At 42.9% G+C, this 22,117-nt stretch overlaps 1 protein-coding gene across 2 annotated transcripts in view; it reads right to left on the reverse strand.

Annotated features, from left to right (window-relative positions):
• Positions 1-21,808, reverse strand: part of LOC116323364 (EMILIN-1) — a 30,742-nt gene extending 8,934 nt beyond the window's left edge. The window contains exons 1-6 of one of the 2 annotated variants that reach the window (XM_039613615.1): positions 21,265-21,808; positions 3,070-3,195; positions 2,707-2,954; positions 1,484-1,719; positions 1,200-1,373; positions 220-1,110 (exon numbers count right to left, since the gene is read on the reverse strand). In XM_039613615.1, the coding sequence (XP_039469549.1) occupies positions 220-1,110; positions 1,200-1,373; positions 1,484-1,719; positions 2,707-2,954; positions 3,070-3,195; positions 21,265-21,401 (1,812 nt within the window). In that variant the 5' untranslated portion in view covers positions 21,402-21,808. The remainder of the gene's footprint in view (positions 1-219; positions 1,111-1,199; positions 1,374-1,483; positions 1,720-2,706; positions 2,955-3,069; positions 3,196-21,264) is intronic. The other variant, XM_031743686.2, reaches the window with a different exon arrangement.
• Between the last annotated feature and the right edge of the window lie 309 nt (positions 21,809-22,117).

Here is a 22,117-nt window from a genome sequence, read left to right on the forward strand (position 1 = left end):
TTTTAAAATATTATTATTTTGACTTTCTGTTGGACATCAAGAGTCCATGAGTTATTGTGAAAACTGATTTTATTGGGCTTAAGAGTCCAATCTAGTCGATGTGCTATAATATTAAGATTAAGGTGTTTATACAGAGGACGTTTATTTGAACATGTAAGGAATTCTTAATTTGTCCTGTAATTATTTGCCGTGTTGTGCTGAGCCAGATGTGTGACTCACCTTGCCATACAGAGAGTCTCCGGACATCGACAGGTCTTTGAGTCGAGTGTTGAAATGTCGAATCTGATCCTCGTTAGCCACCACTCTCCACTCCAGAGATTTCTTGGTTGAATTGTCTCTTTCTCCTCCCGTTCCCGGTAATCCTCCCCCGGTATCTCCCCAGTGTCCTCCTCCCCCTGTACTTCCTCCTCCTCCTCCTCCGCCGGCTCCCCACGTCCCACCTCCATATCCCCCGTCACCTCCTCCTCCTTGTTCAGACGCTACACAGCCACACTTCTCCAGCCTCCAGTTCATTTGGGAGGTGGTGTTTTCTAGTTTCGACAGCCGCTTGTCATGATCACTTATGCTGACCTTGACCTGCTCCACGTCCAGTTCCACGTCTGCGATCCTGTCAGCCTGGTCATCAAACCGCTCCAGGAACACGGACCTCAGCTCGTCCAGTTCTCTGTGGAAGTAGTCTTTCACGTCGTTCTCCAGGTATGAGCAGCTCTCTTCAGTTTTCTGCATAGTGCTGTTGACCCGTCGCTCTAGATCCTTCAGTCGGTTGTTCAGGCGTTCCTCTGTTACCACGGCATCCCTACCACGCCCGCCGGTTTCAGACCCAGTGTTTTCGTTGCTACTGGTGCCACCTTGTCCGCTGAGCTCCCTGTCCATGCGGTTCTGCAGAATATCAAAGTTCTCAGATGCCGTGCTGATCTTGCGTTCAGCATCAGTTACGCGGTCTTGGAGGTCACTGATGATGTCGCAACATCCCTGCGAACGCACTACCTCCTGCCGCAGCCCGTCCAGGCTCTGCCGATACTGGGCGTCCATGGCGTTCATCTGCTTCTCCAGAGCTCGAATCCTCTCACGGTCCTGCTGCTGCTGTTTGCGCAGATCCTCCACGCCGGCCTGAAAACATCCAGCAGTGAATTTAATCTTACTGAAAGACACCGGTTAGAAAGATTTTGGAATATCGGCTTATTAAAGTTGTCTGATACCTGGCAGGAGGAGCAGGACAGCGACACTCTCCTCTCCAGCTCGCTCAGGATCTCCTCCTTCAGTGAGTTCAGCCGTCCTTCACTTAACGATCCTCCAGACACACCTCCCTCCAGCTCATTACCTTTCCCGTTCACCAGGTGGTTGTTGATGCTGACCAGGGTTTTATCGTGAGCCTGTTGAAGGTGATACAGCCGAAAAAACAAACAGCATAAAATATCTTTCCCATTTTCAGCTTCTTTACTCAGTCCACATAACCTCCCAGTAAAGCTGAATACCAGCTCACCTGTGTGCGGTTGTCCAGCTGGTCCAGTTTGGTCTGAATGCTGTGAATCGTCTCTTTAATCTCGGGCTGAGCGGCATCTGCAGGGTTTCTTCCTCCTGAGCTTCCTCCACCAAGTCCATTCCTGCCGCCCTCCTCCTGTAAGCGCTCATTCATGGTGCTCATGGTGGACTGAAGGTCCTGGAGATTTTTTGTAAGACTGCGAATCTTCTCCTCCAGCTGTCTCATCTTCTCGTTGTCTGCTCGTTAAGGAAAGAAACGAAGCAGCGGTTACAGAAACTCTCACAGTGACACGTGAAAGAGGCGGAGCTTAACCTCAGACATGATGGTGGGAGAGAATTTCTAAATCCATAGAGAGCTCTCACTAGACTCGCTCACAAGAATCCATTTTTATTGTTCTTTAGAATAGACAGAATCCTGTCACAGCACCAAGAGACACTTTCAGTCATTCACAGTTTTTATTTCACACATTAAACAAACAGCTGCTAAGAATTTCCAGCAGTAGCTACCTGACAGCAGTCACCACTGTCACACACAACCAGCTGCTTCTTTTACACAAATGCAAGCTTTGGTTTAGTTTCACACTTCTCACTTCTCTTGGAAATAGATGCTTCTGCATGAATATATCACATCATAAGTCTTTAACTGACTAATTAATGCATTCACAGAATGATGGTGTTTCACTGGCAAAGCTAGTGTCCCTGTTTAAAAAAAAAAGGAGACGTGTGATCAGCACTATGTTACTGAGAACCGTGTTCCATTTTCTCCTTTTTGCGAGCAGCTTTTAGCCGTTTGGTTGAATAGTGATTGATTTAGGAGGTGAACTGGCTCTCACCAGAAGAAGTGAGCAAAGGCTGCAGATTAGTTTTGATCTACTAATATCGGATGCTGCTGTTTGCTGCAGTTTGCAAAGAGAGAAAATAAAGAACGATTCAGTGCATGATTGAGTTCCTGCTTCAGCTCTGGTTTTTATTGAGTCCATCTGGGTCTGGTGTCGAATGTTAAGCCGTGTGAGATCCTAAGAACAGGAAGAATCTCACTGGGAATTCTCATAAAAGGAATCACCGCCGGTTTTTAAAGTGTCTACATTCAATCCCATCTCATGATGCGGCAGATGGACTGAGGATGTGCGTCTTTGTCTTCATGCACTCCGGCCACAGCTTTTCTTTAAACTGCCGAACTTCATGTTCTCACATGAATAAAAAACAAAATGAAAATCCACTTACCCGCGTTTCCTCCAGACTGTCCGGATCCAGAACTGCCTCCCCCATAACTATGCCCTCCTCCACCTTGTCCACTGGTCGTCCCCCCTCCCTGTCCGGGCTGAGGTCTGGTGGTGGATATCTGGGTCCCTACTCCACCAGCTGGACCAATGTTGCAGTCTGCTCCACTGTAACCATGGCAACACTTCCAGTCCATCTCTGTCACCATTTTGTAGGCAACTTTGTAGCGCGGCCTCATGTAGGTCCGATAACTGCAGAGAACCAGGATGAGCACAAACTGATGACTCTGATTCACACAATGTGTGTGTGTGTGTGTGTGTGTGTGTGTGTGTGTGTGTGTGTGTGTGTGTGTGTGTGTGTACTCACACCACCACCCGGCTGCACTGTCCGCTCCCCCAGCTGCAGGGATGATAATCAGGCTTCACGTAGGTTTCAACTCCATCCTCAACCACACAACTCACCGTCTTTGTGACCACAAACGCACACCAGTTCCTGTTAGACGCACAAATGTAACAGCAGAGTCACAAAATGAGATAATCCCAACTTTAACACAGTCATCATAATCATGTGTTTGGTTTGAAACTTGTAACATATATGATCATCAACCCAAATCTCAGTAATATAAAACCTATACAAAAAAATAATCAGTACAATTCAGTTCAAAATCTTTTTTTAAAACGGTGCTAGTTCATCTCAATGGGCTTTACAGGGAGGGAACCCCAAAAATCTGACAGTCCCCTATTATATACACCCCTGCCCACTTAGCAACAGTAGGGAGAAGAACTATCAGGAAGAGATGTCGAGTAGAACCAGGCTCACAACCTGCTGGGGGGGTGGGAATGATAAGAGAACAAAGAGCAGCGCAGAGAGATCACAAACAACAATCAGGACAGAATACAAAACACAGGAGTGAGAAGACAAAAGTCAGTGACATGTAGTAGTGGATGTAACAGATGATTAGAGGTGGAGAAAAGCTCAGTGAATCATGATAAGTCCCTCAGCAGCCTGAGCCTATGGCAGGATAAGGGAGGGTTCAGTATCACCCGATCCAGTCCTGACTATAAGCTTTATCAAAAAGATCTTAAAGCAGAGAAGTTTCCTGAACCCAAACTGGGAGCTGGTTCCACAGGAGAGGAGCCTGATCTCTGTTTTAATTATGGAAACTCTAGAAACCAAAACTCTGAGAGTGAAGTGCTATGACATCCTCAAGACCTCACAGCACATAACACAGTTTTACACTTTCATACATAAATGCTATGTTTAACAGTAAACCCACAAACAGTATCTTAATAGAGCTTTGTAAAGGAGGTACTACACATAATATTAAACCCATGATTTGGGCAACCGTTAATGAAAGCCAAATCTTACTGGCAACATGAGCGATGCAACATCAAAAGCATAAAAATAACCTACACTCCCTTGAAATACCGTTATCATAAAATAAAATAAAGGGAAACGTTCCTAAATGTCATGGTTTACAGAACTCAAGTCAGGCATATAACAAAAAGTGAGCCTTTAATTCAGACTGAACACAAAGTAACAAAGTCCAAAATTTGAAACCATCAAAAATCCCCAAACCAACAACAGCAGATATGCTGACGAGCAGAAGAGAGGACTGTGTAAAAGCCGAGGGCTGATTAGACGACTGGAGACCGGAGGCACAGCTCAACACAGCGTCAGAAAAATCCGACAGAGCAAGGAAGCAAAACCAACACAGGAAACAGACGATAACTAACCTTTAAAGTTAAACTGGGATCCAAAAGTCACACACTATACATGGAAATGAGAAGATTCACATAAAACATGAAAACAGAGACAAAAGAAAACTGGAGGACAAAGACACAGAAAGATAAGACAACGAGAGAGGAACAGATAGGGAAGACTGAAGACACAAACCAGAAGTGAGGCAATCTAAGCTGGTAGCCAAAACTCCACAGAAACTCAAATGACACAACAAGAACTAAAGCTCAAAATTATTAGAATGATAATGAAACAAAACGGGAATCACAAACTCTATAAGACTATAATTAAAAACTACAATTTAATGCTGGAGGGGTTGTGAATCCAAACAGAAACCAAAACCAGCACGACATCAATGGAACGAGAAGATAATCGGTTTTTGGCTTCTTTAAGTTAAACTTAAAATGTTAGTTTGAGTAATAGGTGAATATTTTCTTGACTAAGTTCTTTCAGCTAACAAACTAAAATATCTTTTAATAATATTTCTATATATTTCTGCAATATTTCTTACAGATAGTGTTGGATAAGACGCAGGTGATGATCGGATAAGTTGTGATGCTATTTGATGTTTTTGACTAGATAAACTAATTAAATTGTGTGCATTCCCCACAAAAGCATAAAAGTATTTTCATATATTTTATACCCAAGCATATGATAAAAGAATAGTTTCTCTTTCAGCTGTGTACACTTGCCACTCTCTCTCTCTCTCACACACACACACACACACTGGTTTATATCAAGCAGGTCTTTGTAACCTCACGTCTTTACAAGCGTGTCTTTAAAACTGAGACATGTTTCAGGAGGCAGAGTGGGTTGCCCACTAATCACAGGGTTGGCAGTTTAACCCCAATCTAGCCCAACCACATGCATGGCAGCTCCGCCACCATGACTATGGGAGCAAATGGGTGAAAGAGAAAAACCTTGAAAAACTGTTAAATTCACACTGGTGGCGTATGTAAATGGACAAAATTTAAAAAGTGCAAACATAATGAACCATAAAAGGAAAACTTTCCAATCACTTTCCTTTGGTAACTTCATTCATACTTGAAATATACCCAAGCCCTGTCACCTCTTACTGTTTGAGCTACAGAGGAGTTTTTGATATTTGGTTGCCTTATTCGACTATACTTTAATGTTAATGTTCTCATTGCACCGCTGAGGGTGGATTACTCTTTTTGTTTCTGAAAGAACCTTTTTTTTTTAGTTTTTTTCACTTGGTCAGCTGCAGCATAGAGGCTTAACCACAAACATCTGTTTAAGGTCGAGCGAGGTCAGCACTGAGCATGTGCAGATGTTTCTCGATGGTTGTGGTGCAGCACGGTAGCAGACTATTCTAAAACAAACTATCTTTAAACCTGCACACTGAGTAACCTGTGAAGCGTCTCTTTTTTCCTGCACGGCTGACTTCCCATCGTTTAAGGACTTTTATTTTGAAAATACAGCTTTCTCCCATAGATCCATTTATTTTGAAGGCTACGGTTGACTCTGTGGTCTGCATTCTTGGCCATCTCGGCTGATTGAAAACATGTGAAGCGAAGCTGAAAAACCATCAAATGAAAATGTGAGTGCTGCCGCTCAAACACCTGCAGACCCTCTGAAGAATATAAACACGTCGGATCGCTTTCTGTCTGTTTCTGTTCCCATGCGGGTTATAAGTCAAACATCCTGCCCAGCATCTGACAGCTCCAGTCATCGAATCCAATGACACGCTCATTGTTCACATGGCATTGTGGGTAAAATCTCATGACAAGTTAAGCGCGTGGTGCTGATGTCATTAGTGTGTGGTGGTGATAAGTTTCTATCCGTCTCGTTCATGTCGGATCAGCAGCAGACAGACTCTCTGTGCTGTGTATTTGCGTGTAATTAGGTTGAATTGTTGTCTCTGGAATCCAGAAGGATGAGCAGGAACAATCTTCTCATGAACCATAATCATGCTGTTTTACTGCTGAGGTACCATTCGTTGAAATATTTATACTTTATAGAGGACATAAAGAGGGGGCTCAATATGTACCAGATATATAAAAGGTAACGCAAAGTGCTTTAAATGCAAATCAAGCAGGTCTGTATGTCAGTGAAATGAGATGTAGTCATAATGAGATATTCAAATGTAAAGAGGAATAAACAGAAAGCAATCTGATCCATTTAATGTGTAATTTAAATATTCCATCATACATTCAGTGTAACTACGAGACAGAAATGACCTCCACCTTCACAATACGAGGTGTAATAAAAAAGCCGAATGACTCCACCCGCGAGAGCAAAAACCTAAACAGATCCTTCGAGGTCGCCTCTTTGAGCACCTCCTTTGTGCTGCTGTTTTTGGATTGCTCACTTGCACATACTTGCACACGCAGCTTTGTGGTTTTGCTATGGACCCAAACTTGCACAGTTTTGGTTTTGCTTTGATTTCTCTTTTGATGACAGTTGTTGAAAAGCCCCACAATGTGGTTCCGGACTTCTTTGTTATTCTTGCATTGAGATTTGGACACAGATGGTGACAGTGTCATCGCAGCGAGACTTTCCACTGTATTGTTCTTACTAAGCACCGGTGTAGAAGTCTGTATTCCCATCTCCATCGCATTTCTGAGCTAAAAAGCTATCCTGGAGCTGATAGTAGGTAAAATCAGGCATTTTTCTCTGACACTATCTCACATTACAGGTTAAACATATCAGTCCATTTCAATAAATCCTATCTAGCTCCTTCAACTGATCTCTTCTTCGTGGAATAATATTGCAAAGACAATACAATACAATACAATTTTATTTATATAGCACATTTAAAAAACCGCAGGTATGCCAAAGTGCTTCACAGAATGAGTTAAGAGCAATAATAAATACAGACCTCCAAACTTTCAAACAATGAAGTTGAAGGTGTTCAACTTCAACTTCATCCAACAAGTTATTCAAATCAGATGCTTCTCCCACTGAAAACGCTACGTCCAGATGAACAGAATCAACCTTTTGGGGGTACAAAGAGATTCATTCATTTTGACCAGATCTCCAATACCACTGCCACTTTAGGCCTGTCACTTATTCTTTTGTCCTCCCCTTGTCCAGTTTCCTATTTTGTCTTTTGAGGACACACTGCACACCATATTGAAATATGCCATCTTTTCAGCTAACAGCTCTTTGAAAATCACACTGCTGGTGAGGAAAATACTATTTTGTGCTGTGAAATTTTGTTACCTTTGGAATTTTTCATAGACACAACTAAAGAAACAGGCTGTGAAAGGCTGCTAGCTGTTTGTTGTCACTTCATCACTTGAGGTACAAGCCTTTTTTATGAGTTAAGTGGCCTAATTAACAAACAAACAAAACAAAAAGTTCACTGAAAATGTTCAGGTACAAGGACCAGACTGTAAATGAGCGAAAAGGCAGCCACTGTCCAAAGAAAAACTTTGAAAGACATCAGGAAAGGTAGGAGAAGAAGTGCAAACTGTGTCGCTCTGCCGAATGAATTTACATGTCTTCAGTTGGTGATCGTGTATAAATGCATATTCATGCTTGACCTCAATCTGCTGCTAAGTCTTCAAGTCTTCACTGCTGGAATTGCAGCTACTAGAAGATACTGATATTGCAGCTACTTAAACACTGATTAAGCACTGGTTTAAGCACTGATTAGGTTGTTTATCAGAGAGACTATTTAATCAGTTAAATGAATTTCAGTTATTCTGACAAAAAGTTAGTTATCTTCACGTCTTGTTGAGCAGGATGTGAGACAGTATCAGACCTGTACGACCACAATGTGGAGCTTTGAAAGTTTAAATGTACGCACTCTAATGCCTTTCTCATGCTAGAAAGCAGAGCTCTGATTGAAGTCGACAGCATCCGGTTGATTCATGTTGTATGTGAGCGTGCACAGAGCTGGAGAGTTAACAGATAGCGCTATCACAGATGGTGGTTATCTATGAGTGCTGTTTTAGGATTTGTTGAGCCAGCCAAGTTTGGCTATGTCTAACTTTCCTCATAGTACGCCCCAAGGGGTCTTTAAGAACCAGTCTCAAAACACAAAGCACCAAACTTACAGACAAGTTCTTGGTAGATGAACATATTGCTAAAACAACAAACAACACACTGTGGAAGCTCTCTGAACCCTGGCCAGAAAAAAATGGGCTGTTATGTAATTCTAAAAATATGTGTTTATTTTCTTATTTACACTTCGGTATTAGTACGACATTATTAATTAGTGTATGGGAACACAACAGATGGTGCATGTCTATCTGATTCACTGTTAAAGAATTCTGGCGAGAATAAATAAATAAACCACATGAATAAGAAAGACAGTCATCTTCTTAAATGTCAAATCTGAGACACTGTTTAACATTGTGGTTTACAATAACAAGGTCCTGATGGTGACTATTATTGCAGTAAGATTCTATCAGCAGATATAAGTTCACAGAGGGCATTTAAATAAATGTTACACAGCACAAGTCTGTATGAATACGTTTTACTGAAAGTTTGAATTACAAACATACTCATATGTCAATCTTAAATCGAACTAAAGGGAATTTGAGTCACTTGGGGAATGATAAAATACAGTTTCCGTTGTTTGGACATTTTCAAGTTGAAATTAAAAAACATTTTACATACAGACAAAAACACCAGACAAAGTGTTAACCCCTCACCCACAATAAAAAAGCATGTAATGTTAAAGGCATGAGTGACGCCAGCACACAAACCCAACCCAAACTAAATATTTCCTGCACGTCTACAGTCGACTCAGAGATTCGACTGTATTTAAATATTGCAAAGATGAATAAAGCTTCAGATTTCTCACTGCACAGAATATTCCCATCTTTACAAGAAGACGTAAAGCCGAAGGAGAGACAAAGGCTCCTTTCACCAACTGACAGCCAATCAGAGAGCGTCACAGTAACAGTGACCTAAAGTTAAAGCGGCGCTGCTGACATGTTTTCAGTCAGTGTGAGCACGACTCCTGACAGTGAGTTTATACTATCAGCAATGATCAGAATTAAAACAGCATGTGACCTTTGACCTACAGCAGGCTGAAAGCAGGACAGAGTTAAGAGAAGGCTGATAAGGGAAACGCTGCCCCAACAGAGTTTCTCTAAAAACAGAAACAACACCTTCTAAAAACACAACGAGCCTGACTTGGCTGATTTATGGTTACATAGAAAATAAATAAATAAAAGAAAAATAAAAGAACGGATGGATTTCATGGATGGATGGATGGATGGATGGATGGATGGATTTATGGATTTCATGGATGGATGGATGGATGGATGGAAGGATGGATCATGCTACCATTTAGCCCTGCAATACACTGCCGATCTGTCCATAATGTACCCCACCTTTTACCCAGTGGGATAGACTCCAACCCCCTGCAACGCTGAATTGGATAAGTGATTAAGAAAATGGATGGATGCATGGATGGATTAATGGCTGGATGGATGGATGGCTGGACTGATGGATGGATGGACGGCTGGATCATCCTGGACAGATCGGCAGTGTATTGCGGGGCTAAATGGTAGCATGATCCATCCTTCCATCCATCCATCCATGAAATCCATAAATCCATCCATCCGTCTGTCCATCCATCCATCCGTTCATCCATCCATCCATCCATCCATGAAATCCATCCATCCATCCATAAATCCATCCATCCATCCATCCATCCATCCATTTTCTTAATCACTTCTTCCAATTCAGCGTTGCAGGGGGGTGGAGTCTATCCCACTGGGTAAAAGGTGGGGTACATCCTGGACAGATCGGCAGTGTATTGCGGGGCTAAATGGTAGCATGATCCATCCTTCCATCCATCCATCCATGAAATCCATAAATCCATCCATCCGTCCGTCCATCCATCCGTCCATCCATCCATCCATCCATCCATGAAATCCATCCTTCCGAAATCCATCCTTCCATCCATAAATCCATCCGTCCATCCTTTCCGTCCGTCCGTCCGTCCATCCATCCATCCATCCATCCATCCATCCATCCATCCATCCATCCATCCATCCATCCATCCATTTTCTTAATCACTTCTTCCAATTCAGCGTTGCAGGGGGTTGGAGTCTATCCCACTGGGTAAAAGGTGGTGTACACCCTGGGCAGATCGGCAGTGTATTGCGGGGCTAAATGGTAGCATGATCCATCCTTCCATCCATCCATCCATGAAATCCATAAATCCATCCATCCGTCCGTCCATCCATCCGTCCATCCATCCATCCATCCATCCATGAAATCCATCCTTCCGAAATCCATCCTTCCATCCATAAATCCATCCGTCCATCCGTCCGTCCGTCCGTCCGTCCGTCCGTCCGTCCATCCATCCATCCATCCATCCATCCATTTTCTTAATCACTTCTTCCAGTTCAGCGTTGCAGGGGGTTGGAGTCTATCCCACTGGGTAAAAGGTGGTGTACACCCTGGGCAGATCGGCAGTGTATTGCGGGGCTAAATGGTAGCATGATCCATCCTTCCATCCATCCATCCATGAAATCCATAAATCCATCCATCCATCCATCCATCCGTCCACCCATCCGTCCAGCCATCCATCCATTTTCTTAATCACTTCTTCCAATTCAGCGTTGCAGGGGGTTGGAGTCTATCCCACTGGGTAAAAGGTGGGGTACATCCTGGACAGATCGGCAGTGTATTGCGGGGCTAAATGGTAGCATGATCCATCCATCCATCCATCCATCCATGAAATCCATAAATCCATCCATCCGTCCGTCCATCCATCCGTCCATCCATCCATCCATCCATCCATGAAATCCATCCTTCCGAAATCCATCCTTCCATCCATAAATCCATCTGTCCATCCATCCGTCCGTCCGTCCGTCCATCCATCCATCCATCCATCCATCCATCCATCCATCCATCCATCCATCCATCCATTTTCTTAATCACTTCTTCCAATTCAGCGTTGCAGGGGGTTGGAGTCTATCCCACTGGGTAAAAGGTGGTGTACACCTTGGGCAGATCGGCAGTGTATTGCGGGGCTAAATGGTAGCATGATCCATCCTTCCATCCATCCATCCATGAAATCCATAAATCCATCCATCCGTCCGTCCATCCATCCGTCCATCCATCCATCCATCCATCCATGAAATCCATCCTTCCGAAATCCATCCTTCCATCCATAAATCCGTCCGTCCATCCGTCCGTCCGTCCGTCCGTCCATCCATCCATCCATCCATCCATCCATTTTCTTAATCACTTCTTCCAATTCAGCGTTGCAGGGGGTTGGAGTCTATCCCACTGGGTAAAAGGTGGTGTACACCCTGGGCAGATCGGCAGTGTATTGCGGGGCTAAATGGTAGCATGATCCATCCTTCCATCCATCCATCCATGAAATCCATAAATCCATCCATTCATCCGTCCATCCATCCATCCATCCATCCATCCATCCGTCCACCCATCCATCCATCCATCCATCCATTTTCTTAATCACTTCTTCCAATTCAGCGTTGCAGGGGGTTGGAGTCTATCCCACTGGGTAAAAGGTGGTGTACACCCTGGGCAGATCGGCAGTGTATTGCGGGGCTAAATGGTAGCATGATCCATCCTTCCATCCATCCATCCATGAAATCCATAAATCCATCCATCCGTCCGTCCATCCATCCGTCCATCCATCCATCCATCCATCCATCCATGAAATCCATCCTTCCGAAATCCATCCTTCCATCCATCCGTCCGTCCGTCTGTCCGTCCGTCCGTCCATCCATCCATTTTCTTAATCACTTCTTCCAATTCAGCGTTGCAGGGGGTTGGAGTCTATCCCACTGGGTAAAAGGTGGTGTACACCCTGGGCAGATCGGCAGTGTATTGCGGGGCTAAATGGTAGCATGATCCATCCTTCCATCCATCCATCCATGAAATCCATAAATCCATCCATCCATCCGTCCATCCATCCATCCATCCATCCATCCATCCGTCCACCCATCCATCCATCCATCCATCCATTTTCTTAATCACTTCTTCCAATTCAGCGTTGCAGGGGGTTGGAGTCTATCCCACTGGGTAAAAGGTGGGGTACATCCTGGACAGATCGGCAGTGTATTGCGGGGCTAAATGGTAGCATGATCCATCCTTCCATCCATCCATCCATGAAATCCATAAATCCATCCATCCGTCCGTCCATCCATCCATCCATCCATCCATGAAATCCATCCTTCCGAAATCCATCCTTCCATCCATAAATCCATCCGTCCATCCATCCATCCATCCATATATCCATCCTTCCATCCATCCATCCATCCGTCCATCCATCCATCCATCCATCCATATATCCATCCATCCATCCATCCATCCATCCATCCATTTTCTTAATCACTTCTTCCAATTCAGCGTTGCAGGGGGTTGGAGTCTATCCCACTGGGTAAAAGGTGGTGTACACCCTGGGCAGATCGGCAGTGTATTGCGGGGCTAAATGGCAGCACCAACGGAATCTTGTCCGAACATTTCTACAGATAAATTTTCATGTTTTTCATCACGTTTTATCTTCGCACTGCCGAAAAAACAACTGCAGCCTCCACAGCTAACTTTGAACCACAGAGTCCACAGAGAAAAGCACACACACACACACACACACACACACACACACACACACACACACACACACAGAATGATGTCACATTCTACGGAAATGAGTAATTTGGGTGTTTTTTCTCTCCGTTTTTCCAGTTTTTTGCTGATGACATCAGAGCTGTTGCTGCCAAAAGGAGGGGGCTGAATGTGTGCGCGTGTCTGTGTGTTGCAATTTGTGCAAATGTTAAAGGATTTACAGCTGGACCTTTGCCTTATTTTAGCTTTAGCCCAGGGAGTTTTTCTTTACACTTGTGAAAGACCTCAGTCTTCATTGTCCCAGAGGATGACACAGAATGAGAAAGTGTGGGGAAAGTTTATGGAGGAGTCCTTAGTTTTTCACCGTGAATGTGCAGATTTCCTCTGGAAACTCATATTTGTCCTGCCATGGAAAAACTTGCCAGAATACATGCCCTAAAAGGGAATTTGGTTACTGCCTATGACAATGGTCAAGATGAGTGGTTGCAGCTGGATGTACGCTTCTGACAGGCTCTGTGTGATCAAAAATGATTGTGTGTGATCAATTTAAACGTGCAGTCATAAGTGATAATCAACAACAGCAGTATACTGCCTCTGCCAAGGCTGAAAATCCCCTCCACGCCACACATGAGCTGATTTCTTGGATCCAGATAATATTATTTTAAGAACATCAAGATGATGTCCCTGTTTTTTCTTATTTCAACGTGACATTTATTTATGAAGATATTACACAAAATGACCACTTTTACCAATCCATGCATGACTTTTGAATAATCTGGATAACAAGCAAACCAGTTACATCATTGCCTTGTTGAAGGTAGTCATAAGTCATTATAGTATATGTCCATTTACTACGTGAGAAATCAGGGGCTGTAAATCAGACTGCTTGGTTGAAATAAATACAGCAACCAATCATCAATCAATACCATGGTTCATCTCAACTATCCCCGGAAAGATCTCCATTAAGACTTCAGTTACAGTAATTAAAAATTCAGGTGAGACTCGGTGTGATAAACACATGCTCACAATATTAAAGGCCAAACTGTGGCTCTTATTGGTTCATCGTGAATTTAAGGTGATCCAGACATATTTGCTCCAACTGTTAGGAGAGTCAGCAGAAGGTAAATCCCCGTGGTATGAGGAAGAAGTGGTAGTCGTGGGTTTTAGCACTTCTAGTTAATCCCATCTGATCTGATACCAAGTAAATACAGGGCCAGTACTGCCAATACCAATACTTTCAACTTATAAGGGCAGCTTATTTAGTGGAGATCAATGTGCCATCATTTATGAGATTAACTGTAATCAACTTGTAAATTCTGAACAGACTTTAAAGACCACAATGAGTTAACACAATAAAACAAACTTTTCAGCTTTTCATGTATTTTGAAACTGGGTTTTATTTTAAAGCTGGAAGGTAAATGTGCCTGTCTTTAAAGCACTGAGTCACCTTCTGTTGTTTAAATGTACTGTAGGCTTTTAAATAAAGAAAGAAAAAGAAAAAAGCCAAGAATGTGACAGTCAACACTTTTATTTTTCACAGTGCATGTTTGAGGTACATGTGTTCAAAAAAAATAAATAAAAAAAATAAAAACAATTCGGCTGGCTACATGCATAGAAACAAAGTATTGATCCTATCACGCTAGCATCGATGCCAATACCAGCATTGGGTTCGATACTTTCGATATTGGGATCGATCCACGCATCGATGTAGTTGTAGTATCTTGTCACATTGTCAGTGCAGCATTCATAGAATGAATCTGAACAGTTTGGCTCTGTTAGTTTGTAAATGAGTTTTTAAGGACCTATTTTGGTTAAAGGGTGTACATATGTCTTTAAATCATAGCGCTCTCTTTAAAAATAGTAGAAGGATTTAATACTGTGCGAAAGTGGGGTTATGGAAGTGTGGTTAGTTGCTGTTAATTACCACGAAGAGCTAAACTACCAAGGATAAGGATGGATTATGGCTTAGTGCACATATAAATTAGAGTGCAGCTGAAACATTCCTGTCAGGGCTGGATATTACAACCACATTTCAGAAATAGTTGGGACGCTGTGCAGAATTTCCAACAGCTTTTCACGGGCTGCAAAAGTTGTGCTGCGCTAAAAAACATATGCTAGAACATCTCAAAGTTAATAAGGTCAACTAATAACATGACTGTGCATCAAAAAAGAGCATCTCAGAGAGGCTGAATCTGTCAGAAACAAAGATGGGGAGGATTTTAACAGCTCAGCAACTGAGCAACAGCCGCGAATGCTTGGGGGATCGTGGCATTGGTGACATTCACATGTGTGAAGGCCCCGTTAATGCTGAGCAATATATAGCATGTAGAGCAACATATGCTGGTTCAGAGAAGGGCTTTCTTATTTCAGCAAGAGGATGGAAAACTGTATTCCACAAGTTTTCCAACACCATGGTTTTGTAATAAAAGAATCTGGGTGCTAAATTGGCCCTCCTGCAGTCCAGACCCGTCACCCATTGAAAACAGATGGAGCATTATAAAATGAAAAGTACGACAAAGGAGGTCCTGTTGAACAACTGAAATCCTAGCAAGAATGGGAAAACATCTGGCTTCTAAAACAGCAGTTGGTCTCTCAGCTCCCAAAAGCATGCAGTGTTTTTTTGTTTTTTTTAAAGAAGAGATGATGCAACACGCCGTTAAACGTGCTTCTGTCCCAGCTTCTTTGGAAATGTGTTGCATCAAATATACAAATGAGCACGCATCATTCAAAAACACGACAGCACTATATATGCTGTCTTTGTGCGACATATGGTTACCAAACACATACTTCCACTGGGTAAAAAAGCTTCTTATTACTTTCATTTCTTGTGATTTTTGTCTGTTTGCTTAGAATTTAACTGAACTTAGGACTAAAACGCAGACGGCTTTTTCTAAAGCTTCAAGCTTTTGGAAAAAGCCGATAACAACAGTCCCAGAAAGTAACAAAAATCCAACCAAGTAGACAGCCACAGGGAACACGGAGCACAGGAAGCTGATGGAGGACTAGAGAAGATAAAGAGATGATCCGACTAAGGGAAATACAAGGCTGTCAAACACAGGTGAAAGGGGACACAGCAAACAATCACAAAGAAAAGGAAAGGAAAGCAGGAAGTAAAACAAAAAAAGACACATGAGGAAAACTAATTCTCAGAGCAATGCAAAAAGCGAGGAAGGCTGAAGACCAACTAAGCATGATGATGGAGACCCGGAAGCACGGAACGCACAAGAAGAAAACACAACAAAGACAAGGAGAAACTGACAGAAACCACACAAACCAGAACCCTGCAGTGGTTTCTTATGCCGCTCATGTTTATTCATGACCACATTACTACACTCCCACACCTTCAGTGGTAAAAATCTGAATAAATGTCTGTGTCTGTCATTTAAGTCCTTAATAAACAAACAGTGACTGTGCGGGTTCTAATGAGAGCACTGATCTCAGCACTGATAGAAAACCTGAAACACTTTATACTCACTGATCAGTCAAAAATTATTATCAGTTTCGTTTGCTACCACAAAAAACCCACTGATGTTCCATTCATGTGCTCATTTTATCCTCAACTGAAACACACTTGATTTATGAGCTCCACATGCTGACTCGCTGATCACATCTCTGGTACTGATTAATGAAGATTGAGTTATCAGCGCTGATAATAGATTACAGCAGTCAGGATTACAGTAATCTGGCAGTCAGAGCTGATGTCACTAGGATGGTCTTTACGAAGCACAACGCTAAACACCAAGTCTTCAGTGTACAGGGTTTAGCTTGAATCTCTGAGCTCGAATCTTGCGGACAGGCTGTCCGGACGTCTGTCTCCGAGCTGCTCAGATCAGTCTCAGTTGTTTCCCCTCTTTTTTTTTATTTTTTTAGATTCCCAATGCTCCGTGACACTGCTCGCTTTCTGGCTTTTCGTCATCTATAAATCTGCTGAGTGAAACAAACAGAGATGTATAAATCTACACACACTTTTATGAACACCAGCAAAGATGGCACACACAAGTAAAAACAAAAGTAAAACTTGGTATAAAGAACGATGGAGGGGAAACTGGAGCTCAGGCAGATCTCATGTTATCTCTGCATCTGCAGGTCAGTGAATGCTGCTCGTGTCGGGACAGACGCCACCTCTGACCTTTTTATTCCTGCCTCGGAGTGGGTTGGTTTAATTTCTGCCCCCGTGCGTCTCAGCTCTACAGGCCGGACAGAAAAAAGCTGATTTATCAGCTTCACAAACTCCACAGGAGAGATTCAGAGTTTGCGTTTCACGTTGGTATTTTTTTAGCAGCCGACATCAAACTGAGGGTTTAACTGCCTGTTTCGCTGGGCGGAATGCTTTTTACTGTGCTCTATTGTGTGTTTATTGCACTTTTATGTGGTGTATCGTGTGTTTAGTTTTATAGTGTTTCAGCTTACAGGAGTGACCCCAGTAAAAAGTTCACCAAATCGGAGCTTCATACGCAACACTACTTTCACCTCGCTGAGCAGATCCTCTGATTCCCGTGGAAGAAAATGACTTTAAGAAGAAGAGGAAGAAGCTAACACGTGAGCTTTCAGGCTGCCGTGACATCTGAGTCAGGATCGCTCCAGATGGAAACTTATTTATCCTTTTTCCATTAGTCCTGGAGACACTTGTGTGAGCTGCTAACACTCACGGCCAATGAAACCATGCTGACAGTTAAATAAACAGTTCACCTGGAAGACGAAAAACATTTGAAAACAGGGATCCTGCAGCTCGAGGCAGATTAGATTTAAGTCCTCTTTAACACCCCTCAGAATTAAATTTAAGACCAGCTCTCCTGCAAGTAAGATTTAGGAATGAGAAAGTGACATCATCCCACAGATATGTTTGTTTTTTTACGATTTCGTCGAAGCTCTTAGCATCCACAATAAGCTGATGGGATCTCGGACTATGGCTTAAATATTAAAAAACATGGTTTTATATCCAAAAACAAACTATAAATGTTGTTGGTTCACCCATTGTGATCTGTGTCATTAATGCAAGTCACTTTCTGTTAATTATAGCTATTAAAAATTATTTAGAGATTTTAATTTCCCTGATAAAAAAATACTCATAGAATTCAACTTCCCACATCTTCAAATGCTGATTTAAGACATTTTCGAAATAAATCAAGGCGTCTTTTTTTAGATGAATGAATTCACTGAGCTTTATGACTATTTAAGAATCCATGGGAAACCTGCCCAGCTGCTCAGTTCATAACTAAACTGAAAAGGATTGAGCAGAAAGACTTCTTCACCCTTCTCCCCCTTCATTAGTTGTTTTTCCATCCAAAACTTTCTCTCTCAAGAAGTTTCTTTTTCAGGGAGTATTGTTTGTCTGCATTTCAACTCCACTGAAGACAAAAGATCTGGCAGAATGAGTCCAGTGACGTAGCGAGAGCTGCTTTTAAACACCAGACTTTATAAGAACGTAGTGAGCAGGCGACATCTCAGCTGTCTCTCTTTGTTGTTGTGCGACTGCTTTGGTTAGAAAAGCCCACTCAGCCACAAATGTTTGCCTCTATCTCTCTTCCACTTTCCTTGGTTGGTAACACTATCCCCACCAATGACAAAATATTTCAGCAATTATTGTTTTCACATCAAGCGACAGTGTTAAAAATCAATCTTTCTACTCACTCTTCTGATTGATATTTATGTATATATACAACACTCTGATGTGGAAAGTGTTACATATGGCATTTGTTGTGCTCACACTCTCCAACTTTAACTGACAAGCATCAAGATCTAACCCAAGAACCCACAACAAGTGGGTACTCCTTCCTCCACTGACCCTAAAACGAGTGGGGAGGTTACCATCATAGAAAATGGCTCAATGATACACATGAAAACCAGACAAGGACCCCGGTGTCACACCTGCCGGTTGTTATCCACTAAAATTCATGCAAATGCAGTTGTGGGTGTGGTTTGAGGTTCCAAGAGCTTCTGTGAAGGGGTGCAGTGGTATAAAAAGTCTTCTCCACACTAGAAGAGATTCACATTGACCAAAAACTATTGGAAGTCAATGGCATTCTGTGACTACGGGTGAAAAAAAACACTGGTGACACAAAGTCACAAACTGTTCCAACTTCCAGCTGATTGAAGCCTCTGCCAATGAGAGCGCAGGACACCGTTGACTGACATCAGCTGCTGATTGACATAAAACCTGTCCGAGTCTGGAATGTCCATCAGCCATCACCTTTGTTTTGCTTTCAGTGTGAACGCAGCTCAAAGAAGCTCAGTTTAAAGTCCTGCCACACTTAAACCCAACATCATCTTCACGCACACTGACCACGAAGAGCCTCACACACACTCAGGGCACATACTCTGAACTATTTAAAGCACAGCTGTCAGCATGCATGTGTGTGAAGTGACAGTCAGCAGCTCTGTGAGGATGTGCCAGTTAAACCTCTCTGCCGGGAAGGTCAGAAAAGGCCCGGCTGTGTAAACCACACATAAAGTGTTATTTATAAAGGAAGAATGTGCAGTGAGTGGCCTTTTTTAGAGCGAGTTCAGCCTGATATGGTGAAGTGGAAATGAAAATGAGGCGAGACAGAATTTCGCCTAAAAAGTGTATTAATAGCTTTTATTTATGTGTTCTGTGCAGCTGTGTGTAAGGATGGATGCTCTGATGCTCGTTTCGTCCCTTGTTTACCGTCCTTTCCTCTGAATTTACAGAGACGGTATCCTCAGTTACTTCTTCCTTCAGTAGTTCTTTTGTTCTCTTTGGTATTCCATACCTGATGCCACCAAATAAAACACTTCCTTTTATCACTTCTTCAACAAGCGTGACAGTTTCTAATTATTGTGTTTTAGATTGACATGTCTGATAACATGCAGTACAAACAAAAAGTTTGTGTCTACATCCATCCATGAATGGAGATGAGAGTGGAAATGAGGCACAGTTACTGAGATCATCACAGAAGCACTATGACAACAATGTGTGTAAATGGCTTTCAAGATTTAAAGAAAAGAAAGTGTTTCCAGCCTCTGGGGCTGAAAATGAGGGCAAAGTGACAAACACTGCAGTTCCTCTAATGACCACTTGAGGCTGACTCCTAAAGCGAGTCAACCCATAGCCTTGGATTTAAAAAAACAGGACTTTACAACAGAAATAAACAGGATACAAAAAACATCTTTAGGCTCTAAAGCTATTTTTCCTGTTTGTGATAACTGTTTTGGGGTTATGTTTTTTAACAAGATGACACATTTAAACTGTGTTAATGCTTAAAGTTACATTATTATAACCCCGGAAGCTTAGATTGACAGGTGGATGGAGAGAAAGCAGGCCAGTGATTCACCTCAGCTACTCAGAGCCACTGAACAAACTTTGTTACTGTTTTTGAAGGCTTTTGGAGCTTTAAAAATCCAATAATCAGACAGCCAATCAAAGAAGATTGTGCTCCACCTCAAGAGAGTGAACTTCTAATATTTTAGTTTTATGCTCCGTAGACTTAATTACCTATATCTGTGCGATGTAGTTGCAGCCATACTGTCTTTAAGTATGCAGCTTGCAAGCTTTAGCTGATAACTCCACTCCACCCTAAATGTGGTCACTTCTGTGTCCAAAACACCAACACGGTGATCGTAAACCGGTGGGTGATGTCATTTTGTTTGCACATCTCTGCCTTTGTGGATACACAGTGTTAGTAATGCTGACGCTACAGAGTTTGATTTCCTCATGCATGTCAGTTTATATTCAAGTTAAACACTTTTTTTTCTGTGGAAACAGAAAACGGATGAAGGTGGACAGAAATTCAGAAACTGCTTTGAGCTTGTTTGTCATCTGAAGCAGTGTCTGTAATGAAAGGACGGCAGGAAGAGACAGAATGAAGCTGTCATTAAACGTCTGCGCAAATTAAATGTTTTAATTCCAAACATCTCAGATGTCTAAACCAAACATTTCACTGAGACATTTCATAAACAAAAACTGAAGTTTTACATCAGCTTACACTAAACTCCAGGTTTTCAGGTCATATTTCATTGACCTGAAATATCAAAAACACACTTAAATTCACCTTTAATTTCAGCTGTTACTAAAGAAACACAGTAAAAAGAGGTGCATGATGTCATGGGATCCTCTGACATCAACAGAGGGGCTCACTCTTAAATATCAGACCTGCAGAACTGAACCAGGAATCAAACTAACAAACTGTAAGCACTTCCTGTCACAGTAACACACACACATAAAACTCCTCTGTGGTGAGGTCATAACAACTTGACGTCACCACCTTCTCCTTCTTCATTTCCAACCTCATCATCATCACCATCACCATCCTTTCCGTGCACGTGTCATCTTACCTGTGCCTGCTGGCAGCGCGGGCTCCGTGCGCGTGTCCATTGGTGTACAGGTTGTATGACTGTCGCAGCGGGAACGCGCCTTTGGCGTGTCCGCAGGTCCAAAGCACGAGCAGCAACAGTAGCGGGAGCGCGGCCATCCCTCCGATCAATGCGCGATCAATACAGAGTATCGATACTTTATCGGAGTCTAATCAGCTTCCTCAGCTGGAAGGGAAGACTCCCATCTCCATGGAAACGCCACAAAAAAAAGTTTCCTCAGAAGTCCGTCAGTCCCACCGACCCATGGTCCGGACCCGATCAGACCTGAAGCCGAACCCAGTCCCCCCTGGACCGCTGCGGGTCCCGCTGCTCCCCGCCTTTAATCCGCCTTTAATGCCACTTTAACCCGGCTTGGCGCGGTCCCGGCTGGCCCATCAGAACTTTCCTTGAGAAACAAAGAGAAGAAAACGTTGCGACAGACTGAACCGAGACCAGCTGCTCCTCCTCTTCATCACACCGCCCCACCGAACTGTCTCCGCCCCTGCCCGAGGAGAAACCAGACCCGCACCCACACCTGAACCAGGACTGGGATCAGTGATGAAAACGTGAAACCGCAGAGAGGCTTTAAAGGACCAGACTGCGCTTCTCTGCCCTCTACGGGTTTTTTCTTTCTTTGTGTGTGTGTGTGTGTGTGTGTGTGTGTTTTAAGCACACACACAAACACACACACTCTCTCTCTCTCTCACACACACACACACACACACACACACACACACACACAGACACACACACACACACACACACACATGTTGGGTAAACATATCTTGTGGGGACACAATGCTTTCCCTAGCCCCTTACCCTAACCTAACCATGA

This window comes from Oreochromis aureus, linkage group 1 (genome assembly GCF_013358895.1).
Source record: "Oreochromis aureus strain Israel breed Guangdong linkage group 1, ZZ_aureus, whole genome shotgun sequence".
Lineage (NCBI taxonomy): Eukaryota > Metazoa > Chordata > Actinopteri > Cichliformes > Cichlidae > Oreochromis > Oreochromis aureus.